This window comes from Scyliorhinus torazame, chromosome 6, assembly GCF_047496885.1.
Source record: "Scyliorhinus torazame isolate Kashiwa2021f chromosome 6, sScyTor2.1, whole genome shotgun sequence".
Lineage (NCBI taxonomy): Eukaryota > Metazoa > Chordata > Chondrichthyes > Carcharhiniformes > Scyliorhinidae > Scyliorhinus > Scyliorhinus torazame.
In genome coordinates, this window is record NC_092712.1 from 106,542,087 (window position 1) to 106,559,447 (window position 17,361).

The window sequence follows — 17,361 nt, forward strand, 5'->3', positions numbered from 1 at the left end:
CCCCCCCCCCCCGCCCCCCCCAGCTACATTGATCTTCAGCTCACCCCCCACTTTGCTTCTGTGAACTAGCTCTCCCAGCAGCCTGGCAGCTCCTGCCCCTGATGCTTAGCGTACTACCACCTGCTGGTTCCCCTCCCCCACTCTTAGTACAAGTTCCCAGAACAATGGCAAAAAGCAAAAAAACAAACAAACAGTCCCTCCCAAGGTCCGAGCACAAAGGCCCACCTCTCCTCCCTTAACAAAATCTTATCTAGTCAAACACCTTTAAACAGAACCGAATGAAAAAGACCGGAAAAAAGAAAAAGAATTATACTTGCAGAATCTCAAACATCTTTTCGAACGTCACAAATTAAATTATAAGTTAAAAGTCTAAGGTTTTTACAAAGCAAAACATCACTCCTAGCTCAGTTCTCCACAGTCAAGGTTCATGGTCCTTATTTTCCCATCAAATTATTGTCCTTCATAAAGTCCGCCACGTCCTCCGGCGCGCCAAAGTACAGCTCCTGACACTCATAAGTCACCCATAGACAGGCCCGGTAAAGCAGTTCAAACTTTATTTTCTTCTCATACAGGGCCGCCTTGACTTTATTAAAACTCGCCCTCCTCTTTGCGAATTCTGCTCCCAAGTCCTGATACATCCGGATCTCAGCATCTTCCCACATGCACCGTTTCGTCTGCCTGGCCCACCTCAGGATGTGTTCCTTGTCCAGGAACTGATGTAGTTGTACCACCATCGCCCTCGGGTTCTCACACCCCTGGGGCTTACGCATGATCGCCCTGTGGGCTCGGTCCATCTCCAACGGCTTGGGGAACGAACCCTCCCCCATCAGCTTCTCCAACATCTTCCCACATACGCACCAGCATCGCTCCTTCCTTCCCCTCTGGCAGACCAGTGAAACGGATATTCTGCCTCCGAGAACAGTTCTCCAGGTCCTCCACTTTCTCCAGCAGTCGTTTCTGTTGGTCCTGTAACATCCCTATCTCTGCTGCCATCGCGGTGGACTGTTCCTCTCGTTCCGCCGTCAGCTCCTCCAGCTTCTGAATCGCCTGTCCGTGGGTCGTCAATCTCTCCTCCACACGGTCAACCACAGCCCTGATCGAGTCCACCGCCCGGGCCAGGTCCTCCGCACACTCTCTGTGATGTTGAGTGAACTTCTCGATCAAGAAGCTCACCATCTGGTCCGTCGACCACTGAGCTGCCGTGGTCAGACCCTGCGTCCCTGCCATTACCTCCCTCGAACTCTGGTCCGCACTTCCAACCAACTTTTGATTCATCCTTTTTCGATTTTTCCCTGGGCGCAGCTCCATAAACTAGGGAGCACCTCCTTCTCTTCTCACTTTTACACCTTTAATCTGGAAAATTCCTGTAGAAATCCAGCTTAAAAGCCACAAAAAGACCACCAAAAGAGGGAGCTGCCAAATATGTGACCTTTCACTCCATAGTTGCTTCCAGAAGTCCCACCTTGCGAAATCCTACCAACTGTCCTGGCTTGAGACAATTCATACCTCTTTAACCTGTGATTATCCCTCTCTCCAGTTACTCCCTCTGGACCTGTAAAGACTTAATTACCTGCAAAACTCGCATTCAAAGTATTGTCTTGCATCATTGAATTTATGTATATATATGTTTCTGGAACCCACCTCTTCATTCACCTGAGGAAGGAGCTGTGCTCCGAAAGCTAGTGATTCGAAACAAACCTGTTGGACTTTAACCTGGTGTTGTAAGACTTCTTACAATTTTGAAAGTCAGTACTACTCATCCTGAAGCTATTAAATTATTGACGAAAAGTATTAGACTGCAGTTAATCCAGACGCAGAAGCTGCAAGAAAATAATCCATCCAAACAATATAAAATTCTGTATTTGTATAAATGCTAAGATACTAATTTTGCTTATTTTACTCAATTTATATAGAAATATAATACATGTGTCGGAGACAAGGGGGCCCAGCTGTCTGGGGGTCAGAAACAACGTGTTGCCATTGCCCGAGCATTAGTCCGAAACCCGAAGGTCCTCCTACTCGATGAAGCCACTTCAGCACTTGATACAGAAAGTGAAATGGTAAGGCTGCAGCTGGTGTTTATGTTGTCATGTGCAAGGACCAAGGGGAGCAGGGGTAGTGGTCGGGGAGAGGGGGATGGGGTAGCAGCATCCAGGTTTGTGTATGTACCAGAATCTTGGAAGGTCGCAGTTTGGCCAAGGTGTGGCTGGCAACGGTGGGAGGAGGCTTCAATGATGGGAGTTGGGCAGTGGATGATGATGGAATATGGTTTTAATGTGATGCACTAAGCGTCAAGAACCACAAAGACATGTGAGACTTTAACCAAGGCTTTAATACACTACATAGGAAGCTTACCCGACACAGACGGGCACGGTAGCATGGTGGTTAGCACAATTGCTTCACAGCTCCAGGGTCCCAGGTTCGATTCCGGCTTGGGTCACTGTCTGTGCGGAGTCTGCACATCCTCCCCGTGTGTGCGTGGGTTTCCTCCGGGTGCTCCGGTTTCCTCCCACAGTCCAAAGATGTGCAGGTTAGGTGGGTTGGCCATGATAAATTGCCCTTAGTGTCCAAAATTGCCCTTAGTGTTGGGTGGGGTTACTGGGTTATGGGGATAGGGTGGAGGTGTTGACCTTGGGTAGGGTGCTCTTTCCAAGAGCCGGTGCAGACTCGATGGGCCGAATGGCCTCCTTCTGCACTGTAAATTCTATGAAAAAAAAAAGACGACGCCAGACAAAATGGGCCAGGTCTCAGAAGCTGGGTCTTATACCTAACTCCCGGGGGCGTGGCCAAGGCGGAGCTCTCCGTGGCCAGGTCAGGTTACATACAGGTGACCGAACCTCGACAGCGCTACAGTACAATACACAGGATTACAGGGCCACGTTACACACAACTATTCTATAACTATGTACAATGCTAGGGAAGTACAGTGGTGTATCACCGCATTCACCCCTTGTTTAGAAGGAAGTCCGGGGTTAAAATATGGAGTAGCAAACACAGTGAACAAACAGGGAGTAACGAACAGAGTCCATCAGGAGGTTCCGTGTCGTCAGAGGTCGAGACGAACGATGGGTTTGGTCGATCTCTTTGAACGTCGGAGCTGCGGCGCTGAGGTAGTGTCCGGCGGTATCCGTGCGGTCGGTGGTGCTGGGTCGCGAGGCGGCATGACGTCCACCACCGCTTCGGCTGGCTCGAGGCGAAACTGCGGGATGACAGCGGCTGGCACGGAGTAGTAACAGGCCGAGGGATCGACGGGAGCAGAGAGGGAGCGGGGTGGAGGTTGCGGGGCGGGGGCGGCAGGGGCCCCAGAGGGGGCCAGGTCCTTGATGGAGACGGTCTCCTCACGCCCGTCGGGGTACGCTATGTATGCGTACTGTGGGTTGGCGTGGAGGAGACGGACTCTCTCCACCAGGGGCTCCGCCTTAGAGGTCCGCACGTGCTTGCGGAGCAGGACGTCTCCCGGGGACAGGAGCCAGGACGGAAACGATGTCACGGATGCCGATCTCCTGGAGAAGAGAAACATCCACTCATGAGGGGTAGCATTCGTTGCAGTACACAAAAGGGACCGGATGGAGTGGAGTGCGGCAGGGAGGGCCTCCTGCCAACGGGAGACTGGTAGGCCTTTGGACTTGAGGGCTAGCAGCACGGTCTTCCAAACTGTTGCGTTCTCCCTCTCCACCTGTCCGTTCCCCCGGGGGTTGTAACTGGTCGTCTTGCTCGAGGCAACGCCCCTGGCGAGCAGGTACCGACGCAGCTCCTCACTCATGAAGGAGGAGCCCCGGTCACTGTGAATGTAATTGGGATAACCGAACAGCACGAAGAGGTCGTGCAACGCTTTGATGACGGTGGCGGAGGTCAAGTACTCATCGATGACATTGAGGAAGTACGTGTTGCGGTTGTGGGTGGGGAGGGGCCCTTTGAAGTCAATGCTGAGACGTTCAAAGGGGCGGGTAGTCTTGATTAGGTGCGCCTTGTCTGGCTTGTAGAATTGCGGCTTACACTCCGCACAGACTTGGCAGTCCCTAGTCATGGCCTTGACCTCCTCGACTGAGAAGGGCAGGTTGTGGCCCTTGGTGTAGTGGTAGAACCGCCTGACGCCCGGGTGACAGAGGTCATTATGTAGTGCCCGCAGTCGGTCATCCTGTGCGTTCGCACAAGTACTACGGGACAGGGCATCAGGAGGATCATTGAGGTTACCTGGCCGGTATAAGATACTATAAATGTAGGTGGAGAGTTCGATCCTCCACCGTAATATCTTATCATTTTTGATTTTACCTCGTTGTTTGTTGTCGAACATGAACGCAACTGATCGTTGGTCAGTAACGAGGGTAAATGGTTTTCCGGCCAGGTAGTGCCTCCAGTGCCGGATGGCTTCCACTATGGCCTGTGCCTCCTTCTCAACACAGGAGTGGCGGATCTCGGGGCCTTGGAGTGTGCGGGAAAAGAAGGCGATGGGCCTGCCCGCCTGGTTGAGGGTGGCACCCAGGGCAAAGTCGGAGGCATCGCTCTCGACTTGGAATGGTGGAGACTCATCTACCGCATGCATGGCGGCTTTGGCGATAGCGGTTTTTAGGAGGTGGAAGGCCTGGCAGGCCTTGGGCGGGAGGGGGAATGAGGGGGAACGGAGGAGGGGTCGGGCCTTGTCAGCATACTCGGGCACCCACTGGGCATAGTAGGCAAAGAACCCGAGGCATCGCCTCAGTTCTTTGGGGCAGGTGGGAATGGGGAGTTCGAGAAGGGGGCGCAGACGGTCAGGATCGGGGCAGGGGACACCGTTCTCCACCATGTAGCCGGGTATGGCGAGGCGGGTGGTGCCGAAAACACATTTTGCCTCGTTGTACGTGAGATTGAGGCGTTTGGCAGTTTGGAGAAATTTAGTGAGGTTGATGTCATGGTCCTGCTGGTTGTGGCCGCAGATGGTGACGTTGTCCAGATACGGGAAGGTAGCCCGCAGTCTGTTCTGGTCCACCATTCGGTCCATCTCCCGTTGGAAGACCGAGACTCCATTGGTGACGCCAAAGGGTACCCTAAGAAAGTGGTAGAGGCGGCCGTCCGCCTAGGCCGTGAAGTTACGGTCCTCCGGGCGGATAGGGAGCTGGTGGTAGGCGGATTTCAAGTCTATGGTGGAGAACACCCGATACTGTGCAATCCGGTTGACCATGTCAGATATGCGGGGGAACCAGGGTCCCAGGTTCGATTCCGGCTTGGGTCACTGTCTGTGCGGAGTCTGCACATCCTCCCCGTGTGTGCGTGGGTTTCCTCCGGGTGCTCCGGTTTCCTCCCACAGTCCAAAGATGTGCAGGTTAGGTGGGTTGGCCATGATAAATTGCCCTTAGTGTCCAAAATTGCCCTTAGTGTTGGGTGGGGTTACTGGGTTATGGGGATAGGGTGGAGGTGTTGACCTTGGGTAGGGTGCTCTTTCCAAGAGCCGGTGCAGACTCGATGGGCCGAATGGCCTCCTTCTGCACTGTAAATTCTATGAAAAAAAAAAGACGACGCCAGACAAAATGGGCCAGGTCTCAGAAGCTGGGTCTTATACCTAACTCCCGGGGGCGTGGCCAAGGCGGAGCTCTCCGTGGCCAGGTCAGGTTACATACAGGTGACCGAACCTCGACAGCGCTACAGTACAATACACAGGATTACAGGGCCACGTTACACACAACTATTCTATAACTATGTACAATGCTAGGGAAGTACAGTGGTGTATCACCGCATTCACCCCTTGTTTAGAAGGAAGTCCGGGGTTAAAATATGGAGTAGCAAACACAGTGAACAAACAGGGAGTAACGAACAGAGTCCATCAGGAGGTTCCGTGTCGTCAGAGGTCGAGACGAACGATGGGTTTGGTCGATCTCTTTGAACGTCGGAGCTGCGGCGCTGAGGTAGTGTCCGGCGGTATCCGTGCGGTCGGTGGTGCTGGGTCGCGAGGCGGCATGACGTCCACCACCGCTTCGGCTGGCTCGAGGCGAAACTGCGGGATGACAGCGGCTGGCACGGAGTAGTAACAGGCCGAGGGATCGACGGGAGCAGAGAGGGAGCGGGGTGGAGGTTGCGGGGCGGGGGCGGCAGGGGCCCCAGAGGGGGCCAGGTCCTTGATGGAGACGGTCTCCTCACGCCCGTCGGGGTACGCTATGTATGCGTACTGTGGGTTGGCGTGGAGGAGACGGACTCTCTCCACCAGGGGCTCCGCCTTAGAGGTCCGCACGTGCTTGCGGAGCAGGACGTCTCCCGGGGACAGGAGCCAGGACGGAAACGATGTCACGGATGCCGATCTCCTGGAGAAGAGAAACATCCACTCATGAGGGGTAGCATTCGTTGCAGTACACAAAAGGGACCGGATGGAGTGGAGTGCGGCAGGGAGGGCCTCCTGCCAACGGGAGACTGGTAGGCCTTTGGACTTGAGGGCTAGCAGCACGGTCTTCCAAACTGTTGCGTTCTCCCTCTCCACCTGTCCGTTCCCCCGGGGGTTGTAACTGGTCGTCTTGCTCGAGGCAACGCCCCTGGCGAGCAGGTACCGACGCAGCTCCTCACTCATGAAGGAGGAGCCCCGGTCACTGTGAATGTAATTGGGATAACCGAACAGCACGAAGAGGTCGTGCAACGCTTTGATGACGGTGGCGGAGGTCAAGTACTCATCGATGACATTGAGGAAGTACGTGTTGCAGTTGTGGGTGGGGAGGGGCCCTTTGAAGTCAATGCTGAGACGTTCAAAGGGGCGGGTAGTCTTGATTAGGTGCGCCTTGTCTGGCTTGTAGAATTGCGGCTTACACTCCGCACAGACTTGGCAGTCCCTAGTCATGGCCTTGACCTCCTCGACTGAGAAGGGCAGGTTGTGGCCCTTGGTGTAGTGGTAGAACCGCCTGACGCCCGGGTGACAGAGGTCATTATGTAGTGCCCGCAGTCGGTCATCCTGTGCGTTCGCACAAGTACTACGGGACAGGGCATCAGGAGGATCATTGAGGTTACCTGGCCGGTATAAGATACTATAAATGTAGGTGGAGAGTTCGATCCTCCACCGTAATATCTTATCATTTTTGATTTTACCTCGTTGTTTGTTGTCGAACATGAACGCAACTGATCGTTGGTCAGTAACGAGGGTAAATGGTTTTCCGGCCAGGTAGTGCCTCCAGTGCCGGATGGCTTCCACTATGGCCTGTGCCTCCTTCTCAACACAGGAGTGGCGGATCTCGGGGCCTTGGAGTGTGCGGGAAAAGAAGGCGATGGGCCTGCCCGCCTGGTTGAGGGTGGCACCCAGGGCAAAGTCGGAGGCATCGCTCTCGACTTGGAATGGTGGAGACTCATCTACCGCATGCATGGCGGCTTTGGCGATAGCGGTTTTTAGGAGGTGGAAGGCCTGGCAGGCCTTGGGCGGGAGGGGGAATGAGGGGGAACGGAGGAGGGGTCGGGCCTTGTCAGCATACTCGGGCACCCACTGGGCATAGTAGGCAAAGAACCCGAGGCATCGCCTCAGTTCTTTGGGGCAGGTGGGAATGGGGAGTTCGAGAAGGGGGCGCAGACGGTCAGGATCGGGGCAGGGGACACCGTTCTCCACCATGTAGCCGGGTATGGCGAGGCGGGTGGTGCCGAAAACACATTTTGCCTCGTTGTACGTGAGATTGAGGCGTTTGGCAGTTTGGAGAAATTTAGTGAGGTTGATGTCATGGTCCTGCTGGTTGTGGCCGCAGATGGTGACGTTGTCCAGATACGGGAAGGTAGCCCGCAGTCTGTTCTGGTCCACCATTCGGTCCATCTCCCGTTGGAAGACCGAGACTCCATTGGTGACGCCAAAGGGTACCCTAAGAAAGTGGTAGAGGCGGCCGTCCGCCTAGGCCGTGAAGTTACGGTCCTCCGGGCGGATAGGGAGCTGGTGGTAGGCGGATTTCAAGTCTATGGTGGAGAACACCCGATACTGTGCAATCCGGTTGACCATGTCAGATATGCGGGGGAACCAGGGTCCCAGGTTCGATTCCGGCTTGGGTCACTGTCTGTGCGGAGTCTGCACATCCTCCCCGTGTGTGCGTGGGTTTCCTCCGGGTGCTCCGGTTTCCTCCCACAGTCCAAAGATGTGCAGGTTAGGTGGGTTGGCCATGATAAATTGCCCTTAGTGTCCAAAATTGCCCTTAGTGTTGGGTGGGGTTACTGGGTTATGGGGATAGGGTGGAGGTGTTGACCTTGGGTAGGGTGCTCTTTCCAAGAGCCGGTGCAGACTCGATGGGCCGAATGGCCTCCTTCTGCACTGTAAATTCTATGAAAAAAAAAAGACGACGCCAGACAAAATGGGCCAGGTCTCAGAAGCTGGGTCTTATACCTAACTCCCGGGGGCGTGGCCAAGGCGGAGCTCTCCGTGGCCAGGTCAGGTTACATACAGGTGACCGAACCTCGACAGCGCTACAGTACAATACACAGGATTACAGGGCCACGTTACACACAACTATTCTATAACTATGTACAATGCTAGGGAAGTACAGTGGTGTATCACCGCATTCACCCCTTGTTTAGAAGGAAGTCCGGGGTTAAAATATGGAGTAGCAAACACAGTGAACAAACAGGGAGTAACGAACAGAGTCCATCAGGAGGTTCCGTGTCGTCAGAGGTCGAGACGAACGATGGGTTTGGTCGATCTCTTTGAACGTCGGAGCTGCGGCGCTGAGGTAGTGTCCGGCGGTATCCGTGCGGTCGGTGGTGCTGGGTCGCGAGGCGGCATGACGTCCACCACCGCTTCGGCTGGCTCGAGGCGAAACTGCGGGATGACAGCGGCTGGCACGGAGTAGTAACAGGCCGAGGGATCGACGGGAGCAGAGAGGGAGCGGGGTGGAGGTTGCGGGGCGGGGGCGGCAGGGGCCCCAGAGGGGGCCAGGTCCTTGATGGAGACGGTCTCCTCACGCCCGTCGGGGTACGCTATGTATGCGTACTGTGGGTTGGCGTGGAGGAGACGGACTCTCTCCACCAGGGGCTCCGCCTTAGAGGTCCGCACGTGCTTGCGGAGCAGGACGTCTCCCGGGGACAGGAGCCAGGACGGAAGCGATGTCACGGATGCCGATCTCCTGGAGAAGAGAAACATCCGCTCATGAGGGGTAGCATTCGTTGCAGTACACAAAAGGGACCGGATGGAGTGGAGTGCGGCAGGGAGGGCCTCCTGCCAACGGGAGACTGGTAGGCCTTTGGACTTGAGGGCTAGCAGCACGGTCTTCCAAACTGTTGCGTTCTCCCTCTCCACCTGTCCGTTCCCCCGGGGGTTGTAACTGGTCGTCCTGCTCGAGGCAACGCCCCTGGCGAGCAGGTACCGACGCAGCTCCTCACTCATGAAGGAGGAGCCCCGGTCACTGTGAATGTAATTGGGATAACCGAACAGCACGAAGAGGTCGTGCAACGCTTTGATGACGGTGGCGGAGGTCAAGTACTCATCGATGACATTGAGGAAGTACGTGTTGCGGTTGTGGGTGGGGAGGGGCCCTTTGAAGTCAATGCTGAGACGTTCAAAGGGGCGGGTAGTCTTGATTAGGTGCGCCTTGTCTGGCTTGTAGAATTGCGGCTTACACTCCGCACAGACTTGGCAGTCCCTAGTCATGGCCTTGACCTCCTCGACTGAGAAGGGCAGGTTGTGGCCCTTGGTGTAGTGGTAGAACCGCCTGACGCCCGGGTGACAGAGGTCATTATGTAGTGCCCGCAGTCGGTCATCCTGTGCGTTCGCACAAGTACTACGGGACAGGGCATCAGGAGGATCATTGAGGTTACCTGGCCGGTATAAGATACTATAAATGTAGGTGGAGAGTTCGATCCTCCACCGTAATATCTTATCATTTTTGATTTTACCTCGTTGTTTGTTGTCGAACATGAACGCAACTGATCGTTGGTCAGTAACGAGGGTAAATGGTTTTCCGGCCAGGTAGTGCCTCCAGTGCCGGATGGCTTCCACTATGGCCTGTGCCTCCTTCTCAACACAGGAGTGGCGGATCTCGGGGCCTTGGAGTGTGCGGGAAAAGAAGGCGATGGGCCTGCCCGCCTGGTTGAGGGTGGCACCCAGGGCAAAGTCGGAGGCATCGCTCTCGACTTGGAATGGTGGAGACTCATCTACCGCATGCATGGCGGCTTTGGCGATAGCGGTTTTTAGGAGGTGGAAGGCCTGGCAGGCCTTGGGCGGGAGGGGGAATGAGGGGGAACGGAGGAGGGGTCGGGCCTTGTCAGCATACTCGGGCACCCACTGGGCATAGTAGGCAAAGAACCCGAGGCATCGCCTCAGTTCTTTGGGGCAGGTGGGAATGGGGAGTTCGAGAAGGGGGCGCAGACGGTCAGGATCGGGGCAGGGGACACCGTTCTCCACCATGTAGCCGGGTATGGCGAGGCGGGTGGTGCCGAAAACACATTTTGCCTCGTTGTACGTGAGATTGAGGCGTTTGGCAGTTTGGAGAAATTTAGTGAGGTTGATGTCATGGTCCTGCTGGTTGTGGCCGCAGATGGTGACGTTGTCCAGATACGGGAAGGTAGCCCGCAGTCTGTTCTGGTCCACCATTCGGTCCATCTCCCGTTGGAAGACCGAGACTCCATTGGTGACGCCAAAGGGTACCCTAAGAAAGTGGTAGAGGCGGCCGTCCGCCTAGGCCGTGAAGTTACGGTCCTCCGGGCGGATAGGGAGCTGGTGGTAGGCGGATTTCAAGTCTATGGTGGAGAACACCCGATACTGTGCAATCCGGTTGACCATGTCAGATATGCGGGGGAGGGGATACGCATCAAGCAGCGTGTACCGGTTGATGGTCTGACTGTAGTCAATGACCATGCGGTGTTTCTCGCTAGACTTGACTACCACCACTTGGGCTCGCCAGGGGCTGGTGCTGTGAGCAATGATCTTTTCCGAGAGAAGGCGCTTAATCTCCGCTCGAATGAATTGGCGGTCCCCGAAACTGTAACGCCGACTTTTAGTAGCCACGGGCTTGCAGTCGGGGGCGAGATTAGCAAACAGTGAAGGGGGGGGGGATCCTGAGCGTGGCGAGACTACAGGTGGGACCCGGGGGGGGATCAGGGAAGAACTGGGGGTTGGAGACCGTGAGGGGGGGGGAGGGGGCCGTTAAAATGCAAGGTGAGGCTGCGCAGGTGGCATTGAAAGTCCAGGCCGAGGATCGCGGCGGCGCAGAGGTGAGGGAGGACCATGAATTTGAAATCCTGGAACACCGCGCCGTTCACTGAGAGGGTGACGATGCAGTAGCCCGAAACCTCGGCCGACTGGGAGTTGGAGGCCATGGAAATATGCCTGCGCGTGGGTAGTACCTTGAGGGAGTAGCGGCGCACGGTGTCCGGGTGGAGGAAGCTCTCCGTGCTGCCGCTGTCGAAGAGGCAGGTAACAGTGAAACAATTTACCTGAACCTCCATGGTGGATCTGGCGAGCTGATGCGGTCGGTCCTGGTCGAGGACGATGGATGCGATGGTGGAGCTGTTGGAGAAGGGTGCCGGATCCGGGGAGCGGCCTGCGGAAGAAGGTGGCGGCGCCCAGGCGTCGTAGGCTGCTGTTGGAGGCCAGGTTGCTGTCGTTGGCTGCATCTCAGTTGTTTGCAGCATTTCGGTCGAGTGCGCAGGACCGGAAGTGACGATCGGCGGTGGGCCGGAAGTGACGTAAGTCGGGGTTCCGGGCGGCGCCCATGCGGACCACGTGTCGAATAGCAAGCCGGGAATGGAGGATGGCGACACCCAGGAGTAGCAGGCCGCGGTGTTGAACCCCGAGGCAGCGGTGGAGCGGCAGACGTTTGCAAAATGGCCTTTCTTGCCACAGGCTGAACAGGTAGCATCTCTAGCAGGGCAGCGTTTCCTGGGGTGTTTTGCCTGGCCACAAAAGTAACACTGGGGCGGGCCCAGGCATTATTTTTACTGCTGGTGTGGCTGGGTGGGCCGTGACTTGCAGGGGTTGTTGCTGGGCGGGCGGCAGGGAGGTAGCGGCCACGTAGGGAATGTGGGCAGGCGCATAGGAAGTTTGGGCAGGCGTGTAGGACGTATTATTGTCCTAGGCTGCCTGTTGGCCCTCTGCCATAGTGACTGCCGTGTCCAGAGTCAGGGTAGTTTGTGCCAGTAGGAGTTGGCGAATTGGGACGGAAGCGATGCCGGCTACAAAGGCATCGAGCGCCAGGGCCTCAGTGTTCTGCTCAGCGGAGACTGCTGGCGCGTTGCAGGTGAGCGCGAGGGCACGGAGGTCCCAAACGAACACGGATAGGGGTTCACCCTGCTGCTGGTGCCGGGAGGCGAGGCGGTGGCGGGCGTAAAGAGAATTAACAGTTCGTGCATACCAGCTTTTGAGCTTCACGATGGCATCGGCGTAGGTCGTTGTTCCCGTGATGAGGTCGAAAAGCCCATAGTCGAGCTGTGAGCACAGGAGGTTGAGTCGGTCAGCGTCCGTTTTGGCGAAGGCGGAGGATGCTTCCAGGTAGGCCTCGAAACACCGGAGCCAGCAGTTGAAAAGGTGATCCGCGCGTGGAGCGTGGGGGTCGAGCGAGAGCTTGTCGGGTTTCAGAGCAGCCTCCATTATAACTAGTGTATTAAATTGATGCACTAAGCGTCAAGAACCACAAAGACATGTGAGAATTTAACCAAGGCTTTAATACACTACATAGGAAGCTTACCTGACACAGACGACCCCAGACAAAATGGGTCAGGTCTCAGAAGCTGGGTCTTATACCTAACTCCCGGGGGCGTGGCCAAGGCGGAGCTCTCCGTGGCCAGGTCAGGTTACATACAGGTGACCGAACCTCGACAGCGCTACAGTACAATACACAGTACAATACACAGGATTACAGGGCCACGTTACACACAACTATTATATAACTATGTACAACGCTAGGGAAGTACAGTGGTGTATCACCACATAATGTCAGATATTTTAACAAACAGCTTTTGTATTGCAGTCAAGCAAGTAAATCTGCATTTACTGAATGCAGCCAATATCAACAGGATACTCAATCATTCAGAGAGAACCTCAAACAGACACTAGGCCGTTTATTTGCTTCGCAAAGGGCCTAACTTCTGATTAGGGTATGGGCCCTGGGCACCTATTTTTTTTTGGCATATGCCATTTCTGAGTAGTAATGAATATCCTCTTTCTGCCCGCTGTCAGATGTACCCTCTGATGAGGGGAATGGGAATGGGGGAAATGCTCCAGGGGGTGTCCACCAGTCAGCCTACTGAGCCTGTGAAAGAGGGAAGGACCCCTGCCTTTCCCACCCTCAGTGAAACCTGCCAGGCTGGACACTTGGCGTGGGTCTGTCCCACTGCTCGTTAATTCCAAATAATTGGGAACTTAAGAACCTAAATTGCCCCATGGGTGGGTGAGGCGCACATAGATAAAATGGCGGCAGGATCAGAGACAGGTGGGTAGGCAGCAGGTAAGATACCAATGACATTGTTCCCCATCTGCAAATCCGCTGCTTGGGGATCATAAAACCTAGCCTAGAGTGTCTTTTCCAGCCAGAATAAACCCAGTTTCCTTAAATTCAATTATTTTTAGTTCTTAAGAAGGGTCCAAAGACAACGCTTCTTGTCTCTTCTCTCAGGTGCTGCCTGACCTTTTTCAGCATATCCAGTACTTTCTCATTGTCTTTCTGATTTCGCTAACCTTTCCTCATAATTTTCCCAGTGGCTATGATATTTTGTTCCTCTGCCAACACATTTGATACCCTGCCAAGGTACGCAAGAAAATGTTCCCCTCTCACAAGAACAGAAGTGGTCAGGACATCCTTCGGCCTGCTTTGCTACTTAAGATCATGGCTGATCGTCAATCTCAACTCTTCTTTTCCATCCAATCAAACATTCCTTGATTCTCTTAGAGTCCATAGATCTGTCAATCTTAGAACTGAATATACTGAACAATTGACCATCCAAAGCCCTCTGTGGTAGAGAATGCCTAAATTCACAGCCTCCAAGTGAAGAAATGTCTCCTATTCTTAATCAAAATTGACTGTACCCTCATCCTGAGATAATACCCCCTAGTTCTAGATCCTCAAGCCGGGGAGGGGGGTGGGGACACCTCAGCATCTACCCTTCAGCATTTCATATATTTCAATTAGATCATCTCTCCTCCTTCTAAACTGCAGTATGTATAGGTCCACTCTACGCCCATCTCTTCTCACCTGAAAACCTATTCATTCAAGTGAAACTTTACGTCACCTTTTTTAGGTGCAGGAGCAAAACTGTGTATGGTACTCCATGGGCAGTCTCACCAAAGCTCTGTACAATTGTAGCAAGACTTCCTTATTGTTGTACTCCAGGGGGCAGTACGGTGGCACAGTGGTTAGTATTGCTACCTCACGGCGCCGAGGTACCAGGTTCGATCCCGGCTCTGGGTCACTGTCCGTGTGGAGATTGCACTTTCCCCGTGTTTGCATGGGTTTCGCCCCCACAACGCAAAGATGTGCAGGGTAGGTAGATTGGCCACACTAAATTTCCCCTTAATTGGAAAAAATGAATTGGGTACTCTAAATTTATTTTTTAAAAATTGTTGTACTCCAATCCCCTTAGTATAAAAGCCAACATAACTCGGCATAATTATATTTAGTTCACTAAGTGGCCCGTTACCATTTCATTAATAATGGATTCCTGCATTATGACTGATGTCAGGCTAACTGCTCTGTATATCCATGTTTTCTCTCTACTCTTTTGTGAAGCATGCTTTATTTGCTACCTTTCAATCTCCTGGGACAGTGCCGAAATCTAGGAACTGTTGGAAGATCACAGTCGTTTCATCTCTGCAGGCACCTTATAGAACCCTAGGGTGTAGGCCATCAGATTGTTAGGATTTGTCAGTTTGAGCACCATTAATTCCTCCAGTACATTTGCTCTGCTGATATTAATCACTTTAAGTTCCTCACTCTCATTGAATCCTCGGATCCCCATTTATTGTGGTATGTTGTGCCCTTAATATCAAGACAGATGTGAGATAACGGTCTAACGTTTCAACCATTTCTTTAAATCCATTGTAATCTTCCCTGTCTCAGCCTCTAAGGGACCTATGTGAATGGATCTCTTTGCCTATAGAGTTTTTATTTCTCAATGGACTGCAGATTCTCAGAGAATTATGAAAATTTCACTATTACTCAGCTGCCATAATATATTTTAATCTAATTTCCCAATTTATCTTCGCCAGCTCATCTCTCAATCCTAAGTAACTGGCTTTACTTAAATTCAATTGGGAGGAGGGTTCCAGAGTAAGGCCAAGATGGCTGATGGCTGAGTGGATGTACAAGAAGCTGAACTCAAGAGGACAGATAGTGATGGGTTGGAATGTAGAATTAATAATAATCTTTTTATTGTCACAAGTAGGCTTACATTAACACTGCAATGAAGTTACTGTGAAAAGCCCCTAGTCGCCACATTCCAGCGCCTGTTCGGGTACACAGAGGGAAAATTCAGAAAGTCCAATTCACCTATCCAGCATGTCTTTCGGGACTTGTGGGAAGAAACTGGAGCTCCCGGAAGAAACCCATGCAAACACGGGAATAATGTGCAGACTCCACACAGACAGTGACCAAGCCGGGAATTGACCCTGGCGCTGTGAAGCAACAGTGCTAACCACTGTGCTACCGTGGCTTCCTGAAGTCGACATTGCAGTGAAGCAGTCTGGAAAGAGCTTCCGGACTTGTGGGAGGAAACCGGAGCACCCGGAGGAAACCTACGCAGACAAGGGGAGAACATGCAGACTCCGCACAGATATTGACCAAGCTGGGAATCGAATCTGGGACCCTGGCACTGTGAAGCCATAGTGCTAACCACTGTGCTACCATACTGCCCATGCTACCATGCTACCCAGGCTACCATGCTGCTCATGCTACCGTGAAGTGGTTACACAAGTATTGTGGGCCACTGTCATAGTGGGACTTGTACACAAGGGATAAGGATTTTCAGTTCCATTTTGACAAGGATTCAGTGGAGTTTAATGAAAATGGAAGTCATGGGCAAGAAGGACTTACCGAGGATTAGGATGTCAGATATAGGTATTTGGAATTGGGGTTTGGGTGGAGAGAAGCTCAAAGGGCCATGAAGAGGATGTTGGGCATAATTCTTTTTCAGCTTTTGGTAGTTTCCAATCTTGGTTATGCTGGGGAGGTGGCCTAATATTCTTTGGGGTAAGTGGTCTGTGTGCATTCCGTGCAGATATATAATTGCAAAGCTATCAATTTTAACAAACATTGGTCAGGTACATTTTGAAAAAAATCAACATGGTCAAAATCATTTTATCACTTCATCCAAATTAACAGGTCGTTCAAGAGGCACTGGACAAAGCAAGAGAGGGTCGTACCTGCATTGTAATAGCTCATCGCCTATCTACCATCCAAAATGCCAACAAAATAGCAGTGTTTAATAATGGCCGGATTGCAGAGGAAGGAACACATCAACAACTTATTGCTAACCAAGCTCTTTACTACAGCCTCGTGACTGCACAAATGGGTCGAAACTGAGTGACTTAAGGGAAAGTAAAAGAATATGTAATAACCACAGTGCAATTATTCAAAAAATATCATTTGTAGTTTCATTATGATTTCTGTTAAATACCAATAAAAATAAATCCTTGGAAAACACTATATTTTATTTACATAGTACTTTTAATGTATCAACGATATCCTAAAGAGATTGCAGCTAATTTTACCTTCATCTAGACAATGTAGATTACTATTCCAGTTTGCAGTTATGTCAAAGTAATGGAACTAATTTAGTTTCCCGGATCTTAATCAAACCTGTTTGATCTGTTAGAATATATGAGGTTTTGTGGTTGAAAAACAAAAGAGAAGATTGCTTACTCCCAAATATCCCAGGTAGAGAGAGTAAATTCAATGGTGGCCCAGCACTTACAACAGGTGGTGCCATAGTGGTATTGCAACTGGACTAGTAATCCAGCGACCTAGAGTACTCTTGGGGTTCCAGGTTCAAATCCCGCCACTGCAGATGATGACATTTGAAATCTAATGACCATGAAACCATTGTCGATTGTCGTAAAAACCCATCTGGTTTACTAATGACCTTTAGGGAAGGAAATCTGCCATCCTTACTTGGTCGGGCCTACATGTGACTCCAGACCCACAGCATTGTGGTTACTCTTAACTACCCTCAAGGGCAATTAGGGATGGGCAATAAATGCTGGCATAGCCTGCAACGCCAACGTCCCATGAATTTTTTTTAAAAATCACGCTTGACGGGGACATAATCAGACTGATGCACATATTCTCTGATCTGCACAATCTTCAAGTATGGTTCACTCTGGGAGAGATAGGAGCAGCAGTGTAGGGAGCTTTAGCAGCAGAGGGAGTGGAGCTGCAACAGAAAGAGCAGAGCAGCACTGAGGGGAGCAGCAAAGAGAGGGGAGAGTGGCAGAGCAAGGAGAGAGGAACAGAGAGG

The 17,361-nt window shown here is 52.6% G+C and overlaps 1 protein-coding gene across 3 annotated transcripts in view; it reads left to right on the forward strand.

Annotated features, from left to right (window-relative positions):
- The window catches only part of abcb4 (ATP-binding cassette, sub-family B (MDR/TAP), member 4), a 198,882-nt gene extending 182,332 nt beyond the window's left edge, over positions 1-16,550 (forward strand). For all 3 annotated transcript variants that reach the window (XM_072508646.1, XM_072508647.1, XM_072508648.1), the window contains exons 27-28: positions 1,914-2,060; positions 16,227-16,550. In XM_072508646.1, coding sequence (XP_072364747.1) covers positions 1,914-2,060; positions 16,227-16,427 — 348 coding nt within the window. In that variant the 3' untranslated portion in view covers positions 16,428-16,550. The remainder of the gene's footprint in view (positions 1-1,913; positions 2,061-16,226) is intronic.
- The last annotated feature ends 811 nt before the right edge of the window (positions 16,551-17,361 follow it).